Source organism: Tympanuchus pallidicinctus, unplaced genomic scaffold (assembly GCF_026119805.1).
Source record: "Tympanuchus pallidicinctus isolate F22 unplaced genomic scaffold, pur_lepc_1.0 scaffold5, whole genome shotgun sequence".
NCBI lineage: Eukaryota > Metazoa > Chordata > Aves > Galliformes > Phasianidae > Tympanuchus > Tympanuchus pallidicinctus.
This window is the reverse complement of record NW_026294769.1, coordinates 7410852-7430004: the sequence shown is the minus strand read 5'-3', so window position 1 is coordinate 7430004 and position 19153 is coordinate 7410852. Positions and strand designations below refer to the sequence as shown.

Genomic DNA, 19153 nt, shown 5'->3' with positions numbered 1-19153 from the left:
ATGCAAAAACAAACAAACCAACAATATTTCCTACGGAAGTCTAGTTATTTCAGCTAACTGCAGGGTGGTATCCAGGTGGTTTCAGAGAGTGCTTCTGTTCTTGTTATGGTCCCATAAACATCTGTATGTGCTTAAGAAGTGTTATGGCTGCCTAGACATATTGTTTCAGTGTAGTCAGCATCTAAAATTAAATAGAATTATTTTGCAGACCAGCTAGGGTCTCAGATGAGCATTGAATTCAGTTCCTTTTACCCCTCTGATTTTGATAATTTTAGATTCACATCTTTCAAAGAACCCATTCTAAACTGAAGCCTTTCTGCATGGGCTGACCTGAAGAAAATAGTCTGAGGAGATCAGTGGGAAGCAATAGGCAATAAGAAATAATTCATATAGAAAAAACAACCACAGACAAAGCATATTTTAATGTCAAATGTACATTTCAGGTTTGAAAATGGGTCTGTTTTCTTGGTCTCTCAGCATTTCTCTTGAGAAGGATGCTATGTCTGTAAGGCTTTTCCGTTCCAGAACTGAAAATTGGTAGTGGCCAGCAAGGGATGAAGCCCAGAAATAGGCAGTGGTGCTGCTAAAGGAGAAATAGAGTCATTAATTGGCAGAACAGGGGAAGTGCAGGAAAAAAAAGTAAGATCGATGCAAATGAGAGAATGAAATAACATGCAGCAAAAAGGAAGGAAGGAAAACGGTTACGAAGAAGGAAAGAGGGTGAAAGTCTACATTAAATTAAAAACTGCTGATTCTCAGTTCTGCTGTTGATGACGGCATAGTTACATTAGTGGCAGCATATGGTAATTGATAATTGGCATGTGCTGGGCTTTAGAGCTGTAATTATTCCCTTTTGAAGTATGGATATTATTCATTACAGGTCAGTTTGGGGCAGGCTCTCGAAACACAAATCACATAGTAGCCTATTTCTTTGCATTAATGGAGACATTAGAATGCAACTACCTCAGACATACAGATCATAACGACTGTGCATCTTCAGTTTTACTTGTCTGTCAGAAAGTATTCAGTGTCTATAAATCAAATGCAGGCTATCTGGAAACACAAGTCATGTCCAAGCAGTGGCACTATATGACAGAGCATCCTCCTTATTACACAGAGTTCCCTTCTGCCTGCACTAAATAGATTATTAGGAATTATCGTAACCATTACATACATTCTCTCTGTGGTAGCAATAAAGTGAACTAAGCTGTTACAGACATCTGTGCTGTTTACTAAATGTGTCTCATAGGGCGAAGGAGTGTGCCCTCAGCATGCCAGTGCTCCAGCAGGTAGAGCTGGCTTACAGACAGCAGGGCAGCAGCTCGATTCAGATCCTGTGTTGCTGCCCTGCCTGGTGCTAGGCTCATTTATTGCAGAGCTTCATGCAGCCTCCATTGCGGGCTTTAAATCATGAAAGACTCACTCACCTGATTTATGGCTTAGATATGCACCACTAGTTCCTACAGATGCAGGAGAACTGAAGCAAACATTGTGGCCTTAAATCAAAAGCACATGGCACGGTCTGAACACAAACTTGGCAGATTTGAGTTTCGCTTTGAATTTGATGTCTGTTTGAACTTGAAATCTGAAACAAACCCGAGAGGACAGAATCTCCTGCAAACTGAAACTGAAGTGATTTTCAGGAATCCCCGTGAAATGAAGGCACTGGATTTTGTGTTCTATTTCCCGCACACTGTTGGGCCATCTGTAGTACCCCAGAGAGTTTTGCTTGGGCAAAGTCCCTTGGGTTGTCTCTTAGGCTTCCTCCAATTCACAGAAAAACATCTTACTGCAGCTATGGTCCTGACAAAGGGAAGAATATCTTTAGTAATGTATAAGTGCTGAGAAATTGTCTGTTTTATAATTTCTCCTTGGTTCGGTTCCCGTCTCCAATTTCTCTGTCAAAAAGCATTATTTCAGCTGTTGCAAACCAATCATGAAGCACGCTGTACATTGATGAAACAGAAAATGTCCTACAAAACAGCTTGGACATGAAGCTTCTCCTGGTAGTAACTGATACCCTGTCAGAATTTGGTCTCACGCCATAAAGTCAGTGAAGCTGAAGCCTCTGTGCTGAGTAAGCAGGACTGGGTCACTCTATCCTGCCTTGAGCATGGTTCACTTTTGCTGTTCAGCTTTCTGCAGTTTGCTGTATCTTTACGTTTCATTTCCATCAGCCCATCCAAGGTACTGTGAGCATCTTCCCTGGTTTTCCCTGTCTCTGGCATTAATGAGCTGATCTGTGCTCTCTCCCCACTTGTTCAGGTTTCAGCAGGGTATCCAGTTATGTGGCAAGGTAGCAGAGTCCAGCTCCCAGATTCTAGAGTGCAAAGAGTAGCAGCTGGAAAACATCTTAAGTTCAGTGCTAAAGCTTTTCTTAACTTGCTTTCCAAAGTGAGTCCAGGACTGCATTGGTGCAAAGCCACATCTGATGAAATCTGCACCAGATGCGATAGCATAAGCTTTAAAAAGTGTCCTATATGAATTATAATCTGCTTCAGTAACATTTCTAGATGAATTTGAGTGATATGCATCACAGAATATTCAGCTGGACTGCAGGGAGAAATGAGAATATTTTTACAGTGCCTCATAATTAAACTGTGATTGTCGCAGCTGCCTGGCAGACTGCATTATTTCATAGAGCATCAAAGCATCATAAAATGAATGGCAAAAAAAGGGTAAAGTTTTTTGAATGAGTCATAATGGCACTGGATATCTGCCTTGTTCTGAAGGTCCAATTATAAAGGCTTGATGTTTTAATTAGTCTTCCCACCAGCTAGCCAGAGATAGCTTCAGCTACTAAGCACACCCCTGCTGACACAAGTGGCTTTGCATGGTCAGATGGTAAAGTAAAAATGTGGGAGCCAGTGCAAAATATTTATTTGCCTATTACCATGGCTAGCATGGCTTGCTCGTAGTATTGGCTGCAACTACCACATGTAATTACTACTTAATGGAGCACTGTGACTGTAAGACTCAAATTTATCAGAGGGGTGAAAAAGCTGAATCTTTGCTAGGAGTTCCTTCAGGGGACAGTCAGTAGGACCTCCTGCACAAGAAACTGAGGCCCCTTCAACCCCAGAGTGACCACCTCTGATCTTTAATTATTCCTGTACCTTAGATTCATTTTCAGAGTGGAAAAAAACCTCACTGAAGGCAACCCGAGGGCCGGTGGGAGTCCAGCTTTCCAGGACTATCCTGCGTTCTGCCACAGGACAGTGCCACCTAATGCTGAAGCCAATGACTGCAATGAGCAGAAAAGTTACTTGAGAACAGATCCCATTCATCGTCCGTATTTTTGCAATAATCAAACCTGCAGGAGCAATTTTTGGTTTGACCTTGAGGCTGGCTGTTAATTCTGTGATGGATTTTCTCTGCTTCTTCTTCTTCTTCTTCTTTTTAAGGGCACATAACCATTACAAACTATTTGTTGAACTATTTCCCTGGGCTTGACATTGAGAAGAGGAATGTGTTTGGATTTACAGCACTGATGAAATCTGCGATGCAGGGACGAACGGAATGCGTGAAAGCTTTGATGATGGCAGGTATGCAAAGTGCTTTGCTGCTGCTTCTTCATCATCTAACTGCAAATACTAGTCCATCACACATAAACATCAGCAAGGGATGGTGAGAACATTGGGGCAGCATCCTCTAGTAGAGGAGCAAGGCTGAGTCTTGGCAGGGCCATATGACACCTTTTAGCCATAGTGTTGTGTGCTTTAGTGTGTTGAGTAATTGATACATAAATTATTAGTTAACAATTAAAGAATTAGTACATATGTATGTTAGTGTACTTTATATTTTTTTACAGTTGCAAATGTTGAACACAAGTTTTTATGGAAATGATAATAGATAGCATGTGAATATTGTTGTTATTTAGACCCTAAATCCCACAAGTCCGTTTAGCTGTAGGCTGAGATGTTGAATAGGTAGTTCATGTCTGCTGTTTTGCTGCCACAGAAGTTTAATCCTTCATAATTTCATAGAATTGTAGAATCTTAGAATGGCCTGGGTTGGAAGGGACCTCAAGGATCATGAATCTCCAAGGCCCTGCCACATGCAGGGCTACCAACCTCCACATGTAATACTAGAGCAGGCTGCCCAGGGCCCCATCCAACCTGGCCTTGAGCATCTCCAGGGACGAGGCATCCACAACCTCTCTGGGCAGCCTGTTCCAGCACTTCACCACTCTCATACTAAGCAGAACTTAAATTTGACTGTTTTAAGTAGAAGGCATTTATCAAACACAGTGACATTACTTTCATCCATTTTTATAATATCCAGTTTCTTGATGTTGATGTGACACAGAAATGCTTGAATGATATGGCAACTGGCAGTATTTTCTGCAAGGTTCTCCAGCCTGTTACACTGGAATCAAGGTTTTGTGGAGTCAGATCATTCATTTTGGCGTTAAATTTTTATGAAACAAAGTTATGAAACAGTGGTTAGAGCTGGTATATTGCTAGACACAGGTGCACTTTCTGAACTAATGTCTATTTCAAGCAGATGCCAGTACAGAATTTTCCAGTGGCTGTTATAAATATCAATTAAAATGAAACTTCAACCCCCATACCTTACAACTTGTCAGATTGACCTGACAATGTCATGGCTTTCTATTATTATCACTTGGGATCTGATGGAAACTTGTTCTGCCTGTTTTACTCATGACAAGCTGTTTCACAACTTTCCATCGTTGCAGGTAACTCAGTATAGACATCAAATTTAACATATGGTTGCTGCCTCTGGCATCTGAACAGTCACCTGCTTTTCTTCCTATTCTGTAAGCAGACAGATCAGCGTGAAGAACAAACATTTCACCAAACAGAAAATGATCTTGTTAGTCTCCTGTCATGTTTTCCTACAGGAAGTTACGTTGGGCTAGTTGTGCATTAGAGATAGTGAGGGTAGCAGAGAACATCTGTTGGCTAAAGGCTTGTAGGATTAATCATAGAATATCCCGAGTTGGAAGGTTTCCGTAAGAATCATTGAGTTAAAATATATCACACGTTTTTAAACTGCAGTTTATTTACATGTTTTAGTGATCACTTTGCAGGTCTGCACACTTTCAGCTGAAAAACAGGGGCCATTTCAATATCCAGTTATTGTATAGCACTGCACAGCCTGGTGAAATGGAAAGACGGAGCAGCTTGTTCAGAATGGATTTGGAAATAGTTTGGGGGTGAAGGGATACTGAGTGGCTGCTGACTGTGAAGTACTGCTTTGCTGAGGAGTGCATAATACATTGTTGTTGAATGATCTGGGGAAAAATCAGTTTCATAAATAAAACAGTTCCTTAGGTTCCAGCTAAATTCTATGTTAAACAGTAAGAACACATGGAAATTCCGGGGGGGAGGAACCCATAATCAGCCATGAGTCTCTGCGTAACCTCTGACTGTTGTTACAGCAACAAAACAGGCATGTGTGCTGCTAAAAGAGTTAAATCCAGTATCTGCTTAGTGACTTGGGTGAGATCTCTGTTTTCTGGCAATTTCTTATGGCAATGCAGGAGGGAAATAAAGGGAAGCTCACTTTTCTAGCTGCCTGAGTAGAATTTGGCTGCTGGATGGGAAAGGGACTCAGCGGAGTGTGATAGATGGTTGGAGCTGGATTTTTTTAAGTGGATGTTCTTCCTAAAACTTGAGTTCCTGGAGAGTGGCCAAGGTCGATCACGGTAAGATGAAGGTGCTCTGAGACACTTGGCTGTAATGTTTCCTCTTTCAAAGTGATTCTTTGGAAGGTAGGGATTTGTGATTTGGGAATGCAAAGTTAAAAAGAGAGGAGCTGAGCCTCTCATGGGCTGTTTGTCGTGGGTAGTTGCACAGCGAGGACCGAATGGTGCCAGCTGCCAGTGAACCTGGGCAGGAACACAGGAATGCATCATTGCTCACCACTCAAGCCCTGCTGAAATCTCCAGTGCAAACTCAGTGCTGCTTCAGTAAAGCCACTGGTGTGGAAGTGGTCATAGAGACTGGGCTTTAAATACAGTGTGTGAAACAGCTGCTTAATAGATGCCTGCCTCTCTGTGCTCTCCTGTTAAACACAGAGTACACAGAGTACAGTGCCAATGTGTTGGCCATGCACGTGCTGCTCTCACCTGCTCCCTCTGTTGTCCTCAGCCACCTTCATCAGCTCCCTCCTGGGAAATCTCTCCTGTGATTTTGCTTTCTTCTTTTTGGTCTGATGCTTATTCCTAAACTAATTCTTGTGCTGGAAGTTTATGGGTCTGAGCAATATTTCTGAGCTAAGAGCTCCCAGACCCAAAGTCCTGCCTCTTGTGGATCTTCTGCAGTAACGTGTGTGAGCCTCCATGGTTCTGTGCTGACAAGGCCATGCCCCATTCTCTGCCTGTCAGATGGACTCAAACTCATTCAGAGTATTGTCTGAAGGGAATCATGGAGCTGAACTTTGTGAATTTCTCTCTCAAGGCCCTTCAGCAAGGCAAGGTCAAGCAAAAGGGGCATTGTTGCCTGTCAGGAAACCCTCTAGGATTCGATGGACAGTCTGAGGTTTCACCTCAGAGATGAAGAGCGTGGCCAGCAGGTTGAGAGAGGTGATCCTTCCCCTCTATTCTGGCCTGGTGAGGCCACATTCAGACTGTTGTGTCCAGTACTGGGCTCCCATGTTCAAAAAAGACAGATCTAGAAGGAGTCCAGCGCAAGGCCAGAAAGATCATTAAGGACCTGGAGCATCTCGCATACAAGAAAAGGCTGAATGACCTGGGTTTGTTCAGTCTAGGGAAAAGAAGACTGAGAGGAGATCTGATAAATGTCTATAAATATGTAAAGGGAGGTGGGAGGCAAATGGATGAGGCTCTTCTGGTGTGGTGTGATAGGACAAGGAGTAATGGCCTAAAACTTGAACGTAGGAAGTTCCATATAAATCTGTGAAAGAACTTGTTTAAAGTGACAGAGCACTGGAACAGATTGCCCAGAGATCTTATGGAGTCCTCCTGTGGAGATATTCAAGGCTCATCTGGACCTGTGTCACCTGCTTTAGCAGGGCGGTTGGACTTGATCTCTTGAGGTCCCTTCCAACCCTTGGGATTTTGTGATTCATTAATTCTGTGTCTAGTTAATATTTTTAAGAGGACATGACTATTCATGTCTCATGCAGGTATGACATTTTGTTAAGTGACAGTTTTTTAAAAAAATGCCTCTGGATTTGTACAGAAAATCAATACCATGATAGCAAATCATGCCTTACAAGAGATCTTGTGTAACAAGTTACAAAGTCAACATCGATTTCCTCTGAAAGATCAGGATTTCTATACCATGTAGTATTCTTTCCTGAGATAAAGTTTCCCAAATACCTGGGTACGCATCTGTCAGGAGCAGTGAGGGATGGTTTAACCTCAGAGATGAGTGATCCAGGGGCTGCAGCAAGGCACAGAGGCACTGGCCTCATCAATAAGGGCACTTCTTGAAGGAATGGAGCAGGTTGGGTGACAGTAACCACAGTCAGCTAAGTCCATGGTGATGAGGCAAGACCACAGGGACAGGGGAGGTCTGAGGTGAAACTAGCGAGTGCAGGGCAGGGTCAGCAAGGCACATGGCCAGGCACAGCTGCAGCACAGCTCAGGCAATGACCGGAGCTTGAGTGTCTGAGCTTGAATGCAGCCTCCAAGCAAAGGTAAATTTAGACACATTTCCCTTAGCTTCTACTTTTCCCTTAGTAAATCTTTGCCTGTTATGTGAAAAGCAAACAAACAACTTCCACATAGTTCGCCATGTTTCCAGTCAGGTTTAATCGGAAGGAGTACAGACACAGGCGAGTATTCAGAAGGGGACCAGACAACAGTCTAGAACAAGAGAGTCAGGGGTAGGAGTCCGGGCAGGAGGAAACAGGCTAGTGTAGCAGGAGGAAATGTCTTTTTGTGCCTTTCTTCCAGCCTCCTCTCCCTGGTCTGTCTGTAGCTTCTGTTGTCATGAACAGCTTCAAACTCTTTGCCTTTGAGCTCTCACGAGCCTTTCTTCAGCCGACATCTAATGAACTCTTTGTTTTGATCAAATCTTCCTCTTCTTTGCTTCCTCCAAGTTTGGGCTCCATGCTTCACTCTTTCAAGTGTTTCTGTGCTTTCTCTCTGGATGATTCTGCAAACTTCACTTAAACTCCTCTTAAATTGAGATCAACTTCTTTGCTTTGGTTTTCTCCTTCCATTCACGTTCACTGTTTTTTCTCTGTCTCCAACTTTCTCTTAGAGGTTTTCTCAGGGAATTTGGAGTCAAATGATACTTAGTAGGGTTAAAAACTGAACTTCCAATCACTTTCCCTGTGCTCTCTTTTTTCCTGTTTTCTGTAACAGTTGAACACCCCATTGAGTGGAAGATTAAACTGGAGCCATTAGAAACCAGTTTCTGGTTGCCTTTCCTGATATCTAGTTCCTCTCTCATTGGTTTGAAATGCTGTCACTGAGATAAATCCAACTGGGAAAAAATAATTCATCGTGATTCTTCTCTGGCCTTTTCCCCAGGTCTCAGTCTCTGTGCATGTTCATCTTGCAAAGCAGTGTGACAGAACGCCTTTTCTTTTTTGACAAGATATCTGTAGGTTGGTAATGTGTTGGCTGTTTGAAAGTGGCACTTTATCTGATAGAGAAGCTCGTCAAGAAATCAGAAGTTGTAGCCTGTTCACATTTCAGCTTAAAACTTTTTCAAGGAGCTATGAAATTATCTACAGGAGCAGCGATACATGTGCATCAAAAGTGAATATTAAAGTGCTCAGAAATGTGGACAGTTACAGTTTCACTAACACTGTTTTTCTTTTCTTTAAGGGGCAAATGTTCACACAACAGACCCAAGCCGTGGACTGACTTCATGGGAATGGGCTTGTTATACAGGAAGGTCAGAATCTGCTTTCATCATGCAAAGGCTGATGGATAAACCATGCCCTGAACAGTTTTGTGATCAATATAAACCAGAATGGCCAAAGATGAAGGAACTCCTTGCCAAGGCTGCAGAACCAAAAACCTGTTTGCAGAGGATTTCTGAGTGTGTGAGGTCAGTTGTCTCATTCCGGGCTTTCCATGGCCCAGAAGAGGATGGGGTCCTTGATCACATGGTGAAGGTGACAACAAGCTTAGGCAGTCCTTTCATTGCTCTGTCATGTAGGACTGTGTGTCCAGGAAGCCCACCTTCTGTGGGAAAACGCAGACTGGCTGTGCAAGAAATCCTTAGGAAGCAGAGAGCCGAGGAGATCCGATCTCAGGACAAAGACCACGTTAGCAGCTATGAGAAATTATTTCAGAACTCCAAAGTCACAGTAATCCCTAAAAAGAAGGACCGTCGAGCAAGTCTGCAGCCCGTCAGCCTTGCAGTGTCTCAAGTGAGCACCATAGCCACCAGGAAAACAAGCCTCTTGCCACTCCACCTGCTCAGAAGAAGCAGCGTGAGGCCAGGATTTGTCATCCCCAAAGTCCGTGTCAGCAAAGCTCCTCCTCCCACCTTTCAACCGGAAAAGGCAAGGAGGAGGAGCAGCGCTAAAGATGACCCCTACTTGCAGATTCCTAAGTGGAGATACAAGGAGTTAAAAGAGGAGCGGAAGAAGGCAGAGGAACAGGAGAAGAAAAGAGCAGCAGAGGCTCAAAGACAGAGGCAGGTGTCTCCTGCCAGAAGCAGAACCTGACTTACTGGCAGTTACTTGGAAGGTTTTAGAGCCATTAGTCTTGTTATCTGAGCAAGATAACAGACTGCATGCTGTCATGCATGCCTGCTGTTGATGGAGCTGGAATACTGTACAGCAGCCTTTGTGGTGCAGAAACATGGCAAGGGCTATAGCACAATGTGTCTGATTATGGAAGGTGAAGTTATTTTTGGGTGGAAGAAAAAAAAAAAAAAAAGTTTACCTGTATGCCGTTGATATGAAGTTCAAGTGTTGTTTTTTTTTCTTATTTCCAGTTCCAGGTGAATGACTGCACAACTCCTTGAAAAATAATGTGTGTGAAAGGATCATATCTTGTGTTTGTTCATTTTGTAATGGGCACGATTAAGGAGTTTTTGACACTAGATATTATTTCCTCTTCTTGTGTAGGTAGGCATAGTTCAAGGTTTTATAGAAATAATGAAAAGTGTAAAATACATCACAGTCTCAATGGGCAGTGAAAATCTAAATCTACTCTTTTTTTTTTTTAATGTATGAAGCACTTTATGGCATATTAATTCTAATAATCAAAGATTAGTGCAAGGTAGATATTGAACTGTACAGCTCTATATGGTCTGTGTGGATACATTCCTTAACGTTTTTGTTCTGTGTTGAATATAAAGAGGGCTGCATATGAAATATTTCTGTAGCTGAGGTACTCGCATCATCTACAGATATAAATCAGGGATAATGACAGGTTTCTTTAGAGCAACAGAGAAGTTGAACTAATTTTTGTATGCCACAGTCACCTCTAACATTTGCCTCCCCCATTATGTTTCCCTGTATTCTCTATCTGTTGTCTCTTCTTTAGTCTCAGGGATTTTTTTTGTCTTGGAATTTAACTGTGAAATAATGGAGATGGTGAATCTCAGGTGGGTTTAGATTTGTCTTTTTCCCTTGATATTTAAATTCCTGCTAATAAATAAATAAATAACCACCAGTTTATTATCAGTGTCTGCTCCACAACTTTTCCAGGTTATCACCAAGATATATTAATTATGCACTGTATGGGAATTGTTGAATCACTAATTGATCACCTGAGGCAAGGACTGAGTCAGCCATGGGAGCACAGGTGAAGGCAATTCAGCTGTGTGACTGGAAGGCGTGGAGCCTGGCTGCATCTCTCCTAGACACCATTTAAGGGCTGGCTGCCACTGAGGAAGGATCTCTTTCTGTAGCTGTCTCCTTTTAGAGTTTTGCTTAGGATACAGGTGAGCATTTCATTTTTGTTTGTCTCTTTCCACCGTGATATTCTTTCTAACTATAAACCTGTAAAATACAATCCTAACCATGCCACTCTTCTATCTGCACATTTGTTAATTGTACACGCACATTACAGAAACAGAAGCAATTGTCCCAGGTATCAAATCCAGCCACAAGCTATGAAAATCTGGTTGGAGATGCAGTATCAGCCGCTGATGCTTGGAAACTGTGGTTGGATTCGTTGTGAGGTTTGATATCATGCTTCTGGGTACCTGAAGAGTATGGGGCTTCACTCCGTCTCAAAAGCAGAAGAAAACATTCCTTAGTACTGAAGTTAAAGCAGGAATGAGCCATGCTGTCCCACAGTTGAAGACTGAAACATCAGATGTCCAATCTCTGAGCCTAAAACCCCTGGATATATGGGGACCATACTATCCTCGCTATATGGAGATTTTCAGAGCCATTCTTCTATCCCAAAATTAGATCTAAATTGTTTTGTTGGCCAGAGAAACACATTGCGCTTACAGAAAAGCCCCATCCTTTGGTACACGAGTGCTTCTGTAAGTGCTTTTTTCCATAGGTTGGTGCTGGTTCTCATGGTCTGGATTAAGGCTGTACTTTTACCAGCAGTCTGAATTATGCCAGACCCTGAAGAATTCTGATAAGGAAGGGCTCTGTTCTTGCTGCTTGCTGAAAAAAGAGCACATTCGGAGAGTGGAAGCCAAAACATCTCGGGCTGACCAGAAACTCACTGAATTTGTAATGAAACTGTACACATCATGGGAAAAGTAAATTCAGTTGGCTATAAACTCGCGTTCAGGTCGGTACTGTTAGTCAGTAGGTTTGGGGTCAGGTCTCCACAGGTTGCAGCTGACTGGTGCAACAAGGATGTTAGGCAGAGCCCAGTGTTTGTATGTCTTGCTGGAAGAGCTGTGCTGGCTGGACTGCAATGTCAGATTGCCTGCCTTGTACTGACGTGGTGCAATAAGCACCCTGCTGATAAACCTCCCCACCCCTATGAATGTAAAGATGGTTTTGGTCTGCACAATGCATTTGTCCTGTGTAATTCATAGGCACTGCTTTTTTAACGGGTTTGCCATGACCAGAATGTAAGGCTGATCTTGTTTCTCCAGAGAGTGGGAAAACCCCCTTTTAGTCATCTGTGACGAAAATGGCAGGATAGATTTGGATATTTCTCTATCACTATATTGAATGGCTTTACTGTTAATTTCTGCTTACTGCCAGCCGAGTGTACTGGAGATTTAGCATTTGGATTGAGCATGGAAATCAACCTGTGCTGCAGGTGAAAGTGCACTCAGTAGCACTTGCAGGAGGCACACAGCTGCCAGGTGCTCTCAGGGATGAAGGTGCAGTGTGTTAGCCATAGGGGCTGAAGCCCTTTCTGACAGGTGTCTGTGTCCCTTCAGAGCCCACAGAGAGAAGCATGGGCCATCTGTTGGATGGTGAGGGTTCAAGGCCCATCTCCCCAGTCCGTGTCCCAGATCGCTGTTGTGGGACCAACAAGCGCCAGCAGCTGCAGAACTGCTAGGGAAGGCCAGCAGGGCAAACTGATTTGTGGGAAATGGGGATTACCCTTACATTTTTCTTCCTTTTAAATCATCACTTGCATAATTTCAAACCAACGCAGCCATTAGGGTCATTTAAAGAGGTTCTTCATTACTTACTTAATTGCTCACCGAGAGAGCATATTCAGCAGAGATATGGCTGATGAGCAGCCAGCGGTCTTCTTGAGTCAAGCAGGACTGGATTGACAGTTCTGCACTGCCTCTCAGTACAGTAAATCATTCAATTAAACCTCTGAATTCCCAGCCACTAATGAAATGTGCTAAGCTGACGTTATTAGAGATAATGATGAGCGGAGATCGTCTCTGAGCAGTGGGAAATGTGAATTGGGCTAACGGAGGCAATGGGGGGAAGAAAACATGTTGATGTTCACATTGTGACTCTGATGTAAAACAAGATTGGCTTTTGACCCAACTTCTGACTTGTGTAGATAAGACTTAGAAGCAGCCACAAAGGCTTTCTCTGGTCCGCCAAGGAGTATATTAGTTAAAAAGAAATTGATTTGGTGTGAGCCTCTTCAGGGCCTTCTCAGTTTCTCAGAAGTGGCTTTCCTGGTCATTCAGTCACTGTTTTCAGCATTTTTCTGAGCACCAGATAATTAGTCTGTACGTCACACACAAACATATCTACTTACTTTCTTAGAGGTGTTGGTATAGATACTAGAATGTTTTACTGTGAAATATCACAGTCATTAGGGGGTAAAACTTGGTGTTTTACCCACAAAATGACCGAGACCTCAGTGCCTCTCTTTGCTGTTATCAGTGGCTCTGATGTGATGCAACAGCAGTGTATGTCCTGCGTAGCACCATGTGCGGATAAGAAAATAAATAGATTGCAAGTAGCACGAAGAAAAGGATTTACTGAATGGACAAATCCATTGCTGCAGTAATCCCAGAGGCTCTTTTGAGGCTTTTTATTCATCGGTGGCTTTGGACAAAGAATTGCAGAAGACTTGATTTGGGGAAGAAAAAAAGATAAAGGTTCATTTTAATCGATCATTAAATCAATATTTAGATGAAGCCATGCTTTATAATGCTCCATGTTCTGAATAAGGACATCCCGAGCATGGCAAACTGAATGCCCCAAATCAGTGAACAACTTAATTCCCTGCCTGTGTAATGATATTAATTATGCATGGTATTATAATAACCCATAAAACTAACTATAGGAAACACAGCCATACATCATTAACATATATAGTAGCAGATTATTTAGCACTTATATACTCATATGCATTTACACATCTATAAAATATACACATATGAAAGGCCTCTCACCTCCCAGTGATGATGTAGGGTACTCAGATATGCTAACGATGACTGCTGTATGAAAGCCAGCAGTAAGTAATTGTTCTCTAATAGCCTGTCATTCAGGCCATAAAACAGGCTACAAAGAGAAACCAGACCAGCTGCCTTCTCACTGAACACCACCACAGAGCTCTTGCATGGAAAAAGGCAGGGTGTTCTGTGAAAAATTGTACTTCATGGGGTAATTAAAGTTACTGTGCATATTAATTTTGCCTAGTCAGGTTTAAACCTGGCATTCTCTCTGCACATTTCAATTCACAATGCTCTCACCATTCTTCCATGGCTGCAGAGCCATGACTATTGAACAGGCCAAATGCTTCTGTTTTAGTCCACTCTGAGGAAGCAGAAGAGGCTGGAGAAATGAATTTGGGTGGTTCCTTTCCCCATTGCAGTAGCTTCAGCACAAATGGCATTTGTTGCTTTACAAAACCGTTCTTCCCAAACCAACCAACAAAACCATTAAGAGGCAGATGAGCAAAACTCATGCTAGGAGGCTCCACCCTGAGTGCACTTATCTCATAGAATCATGGAATCATAGAATCATTAGTGTTGGAGAAGACCATTGGCCCGTTCCCACCGTGCCCACTAATCACATCCCTGAAGCCCACCTCCACGCATTTCTTGAGCACCTCTAGGGATGTTAGTGACTCTACCAATTCCTAGGGCAGCCTGTGCTAGTGCCTCACCAATAACCAGTATACCAGTATCTCACAAGGCTCCAATCCAGCTAGGAGTGCTTGTAAATGCAGATCGAGAGATGGGCACAGGAACTGCCACCAGCTTCTCTGTCTAGTGGGCAGACGTGAGCATGCATCTGGCATTTTTACAGTCAGTGCCACAGTAACTAAAATCTGCTGAGGGCAATGTTAGCCATCAAAGGTGTTTTCTGAGTATCTGTATTCAAGGTGATAAAATATTTACATTCCAACTGCATCTGGCAGAAGGAGCTAAGGTTTCCTAGTGCTTGTTGCCATTGTGTTGCAGACAACTTCTCGCAGGAGCTGGTGGCATTGGGATGTTCTACATCATCGTGTGGCAATGTTAATGTGACACAAATCAATATATGATTCAGTTAAGTAATAGCCCCATTAAAAGCCCTGTTCCAGCATTTCAAAAGCATATACAAATGCAGTTGTATTGAAAATAGACTTGCTACATTGCCAGCTTGGCTGCTTTCCCAGGAAAGGGCAGTGAAATAGTTGTCACTCAGGATTTGCCCAGTTTCCATGGTCTTACGTGGAAAGATAAGATACAATCTCTGCTTCCCCAAACGTATCATTATAAGCAAAAATAAAACAACTCACTTTTGCTGAGCAACAGAACTGAACAGACTGATTGTGCCAGATTAAGGGTACTTTGTTTTCTCTTGAAAATCTGTTTTGAAAACTCAAGTTCTACCAGTATGTTCATTTTAGAAAGTACTCTGTGGAAGTGTTTGACACGTGTCATTTTTTCACTTGTGGTTTGTAAAAACTATGGGGTTTTATTCTTCATTTGATGGGTTGCATTAGCTTCTATTCTCAAGTCCATGGGCACAGTGAGCAGCATTTGCCTGTGGTTTTCCAGCCACCATGAAGCAACTCTCTGCAAGAGCCTTCTTGGGCCTATGTGAGGCTTTCTACGCCACAGGGGGAGCGTCCCTTCAGTGTCAGTGGCAGCAGCAGCCCTACAGGGTGCCAGCAGCCATCCCACCTGCAGGCACTGCTTGTGTTTATGAGCTCACATTGAGTTCTTCACAGTCTTTAGTAACCACGTCCCCAGCCACTCATCCATTTATGAACCTTCAATTGAGCTATCTTAAGGCTTCTGTGACTGACCTATCTACTGTGCTCTGAAAAAGCCAAGAGCAACATGCTGGAGTTACACTGCACATTGGCTGTCTGCACAGCCAGATCTCTTGGTTAGGTCTGGTCTGAATTTATATAAGCAAACAAATTTACTAATAAATAAAAAAGCAGTTGAACCGCTTAAAGTAAAGAGCTAAGCTGAGCAAACAGGTACAACAAGCAATGCAGACTTGCTTTGGCTAATACTCACTTGGTTTAATCAGAACCCTTTTGAGATTAAAGTGGTAGAAGTTATTCATTTTGAATTTAGAGTTTCTGGCCGGATTAACTAATTTAACCATTTAACTGAACTGCTGACTTTTTTAGTGGGGAGTGCTGCCCATCCATGCACAGCAGACCATCCCTTCTTTCCTGCGGGGGCTCTCGCTTGAGCCCTGCCGGATCCATTCTGTTTTCATTGCAGCTTCCATTTTTCTAGGAGGAGAGGGAGGTCATAGAATCTTAGAATCACAGAATCACCAATGTTGGAAAAGACCTACAAGGTCATCCAGTCCAACCGCCCACCTATCACCAACAGTTCTCTCTAAACCATGTTCCTTAACACAAAGTCTAAATGTACGCAAGGTCCTCAGCCCTCATCGCCACGGCTTGCAGTTGCCCCTTCCACAGGCTCTGCCACCATGTTACAGCACTGCATGACTGTTTGGGTTTGGATAACTTTAAGCACATGCAGTGCTGGGTAAAGAGCTGTATCCAAACGTTCCTCTTTTTCCATCAAGTCAGACACTGGTTTCATCTTTAATTCAGGGCTGTCTTTTGAGGATCACAGACCCATTCTCAGGAACAAAGTGAGCCTGACAACAGTTGGAGGCAGATGATGAAATATTAATCTACGCTTTTGTGACATCCAAGCTAGATTATAGTAATTCCCTGTTTGCAGGTCTTCCCAAGGCCTCCTCATACAAAACAGCGTGTGGAGAAGTCAGCTGTGGGATTTAAATGTGTCCAACAGACAAGCAGCCACCCTCAGCTACTGAGTTTGGAGCCTACTCAGAGCCATCCATCAGCTGTGCCTCAGTTTCCTCATCACATAGAAATGTATTCCTAAATCCCTGGTTATCTCACAGGGACAGCTGCTGTTTACCAGGTAATTAGGGAAAAAGATGGATAGGAAAACCCATAGAAATTAAGCTATATAATGGAAACTGTGTCAATCAAGCCATCACAGCACATAAATCTATTTGCTTCAGAAAAATGTGCAAAGTGTTCTGCAGATGGTGGAGGAAGCTCAGGCAGCAGTGGAGCCTGGGGCGATCCTAATGGTATTCCTCAGATGCCAAATGATGGTGAGGCCTGACACATTCTGAAAGGCAGCCATCTGCTGCTCGTGGCTGAGAGGTGACCAAGCCTGGACAACTACTGAAAACCAAAAAAGAGTGGAAATGCATAAACAGTGTATAGACATTGAAGTTATCATCCTCTCAAACTAATGAGAAAAAAAATACGGGTACTTTCCTCAGAACTGCAGTATGCTGATTGCATCTTTGTCCTGCTCTTCCCACCACTTTCTTTCCCTCATAAATGAGACACTGAAAACTTTGCTCAGAAACACAAGGCTAAAAATCTTCTGCCTCATATGCCACCATCGCACCCTACCATTCTGAATAGCTCCGGCTTCTGGGGATTCTAGTGGGCCATTGACCAGATTTATGAAGTCATGAAAGCAAAAGGCAGGTCACCGCAGTCCAAATGCCGTTAAATCCCTGTGCTGCCATTTCCCATTAGCTAGACTCTGCTGAAAGCCACGTGCCAGCCAAGAAGACACATCAGAGATGACACTTAAAAGGGATTTAAGTGAATCAGGGGAAGAATGACAGAATGCACGGAGACAAGAGGGGAAAGATGGAGGCAGCAATCCAGCTGCAGCAGCACGTGAGATGAAGCCAAATCCTAATTTAACAGTGATTATTTCCCACCAGAGTTATTAGTGTATGGACATGAACTTTGACTGTTCTTGTGCAATTGTGGATTTGCACTCACCCCCACAGCCTTCATATTTATAGGCCAAAGGCGGAGCAGAAGCAAGCAGCATTGCCTTCTCTCACAGTCCGAAGGCCCCTCCTCCACTGCAGCAAGAGGTCTACCTTGCCACAGGTATCAAAACTAATCCAACTATCCAGCGATAAGGCTTGTGAAACAAATACAAGGTGCTGTAAACATTCACCAATACATGCTTTAGGACAAGAGCTGATATTTCACTCCTAGTCTGGTTAAAATCACTTTGTAGGAGCCATGTAATATTCAAGCATCATCTCGCCTCAGCTCCTGTGAGGTTTTTCGTAAGCACAGCTGAGGCAGGCGGTGCTTGGATGGGGCTGAGCAAACTTCCTGTGCAGTGTGAGATAGTCACTAGTGAGGATGAGGAAGAAGGCAGTGAGCTCGGCCCTGGGGACAGGCCAGCCATCTGTCACAAGCCAGAGGAAACACAGCATCTTCTCATTGGGTTTATTTGGACTTATTTAATTAAATGAAAATATAAATGTTGCAGTTAGAATTGGAGCCGGAGATTTTGTTTTGATTATTTCTTACCTTTCCCTTCAGCTTCAATTTTAGCGATGCTTTGGCTTTCACAGTCAACACCTCTGGGATGCATGAAGAGTCTCTCTTTTCTTTCAGAAATGGTATTTCAGGCAGCCCACAAAACTCTTCTCTCAAGGTGCTGGTGGCACTGCTCACAATTGCAAGACAAAATCACAAAGCACACCATGTTGGAAAGGAGGGGAAGCTGCACTTCTTTCCCACTGAGCTGCACCCACACTTCTGGAGCAAGGTCTTTGCACAGCCACTTAGGAGCTGCTCACACCTTTCCTAGGATGACTTGCAAAGTGTTTCTGCTAGCGTTAATTATACAGGCATTTTTCCCTTGAGAAAACACCTATTGAGTTAGGCAGCAAATGCTGGGATGCTGTCAGGGCATGGAGCTATTTAAAGGCATTTCCACATCTGTTTTCACAGGCAAATTCTATTAAATTTTTATAACTGTGCGCATTTTACTGGTAAGCAATCAGCTTTCATGAAAGACAGCAAAAGCTTCCTCTGAAATGGGCTAGGAATTCAGGTCCCTTAAAATCCCATTCCATACCCCAATGTCATGCCGTAAGAAGGCATGCAGGCTGCCAGTGCTACCTATTGAGGGACACACGTGCTTTTACTTATGGTCATTCACAAACATCACCAGAAGACAGAGTCACCATTTGGATGTGGTGCTCAGGGACATGAACTTGCAGAGAGTTGTTAGAGTTAGGGTGGTATGGTTGGGTTGCGGTTGGACTTGATGATCTTGAAGGTCTTTTCCAACCTGAGCAATTCTATGATTCTGTGAGGTGTGCAACCCACAGGCTGAGGTCTGGAGCCAAGCACTTGTGTCCTCCTCTCCTGTCAGCTGCACGCACAAAGCCTCGACAGCCTCTGTGCTCAGGGCTGGCGCCGCTGGCCATCACCAACACCCCACACCTGAAGGCTCCTTTTCACCACTTCTGCCCTTGCCAGAGGCTCCCGCCCAAGATGCCAGAGTGATGGCCTGGCCCTGAGAACTGCCCATGGATGGGGCAGGCCCATGTGTCACGCACTGCAGCC

The 19153-nt window shown here is 43.5% G+C and overlaps 1 protein-coding gene across 2 annotated transcripts in view; it reads left to right on the top strand.

Moving 5' to 3' along the window:
* Nucleotides 1-10573, top strand: part of ANKRD33B (ankyrin repeat domain 33B) — a 38049-nt gene extending 27476 nt beyond the window's left edge. The window contains exons 3-5 of one of the 2 annotated variants that reach the window (XM_052703910.1): nt 3405-3545; nt 8771-8996; nt 9108-10573. In XM_052703910.1, the coding sequence (XP_052559870.1) occupies nt 3405-3545; nt 8771-8996; nt 9108-9621 (881 nt within the window). In that variant the 3' untranslated portion in view covers nt 9622-10573. Of the gene's footprint in view, nt 1-3404; nt 3546-8770 lie in introns of both variants that reach the window. The other variant, XM_052703908.1, reaches the window with a different exon arrangement.
* The last annotated feature ends 8580 nt before the right edge of the window (nt 10574-19153 follow it).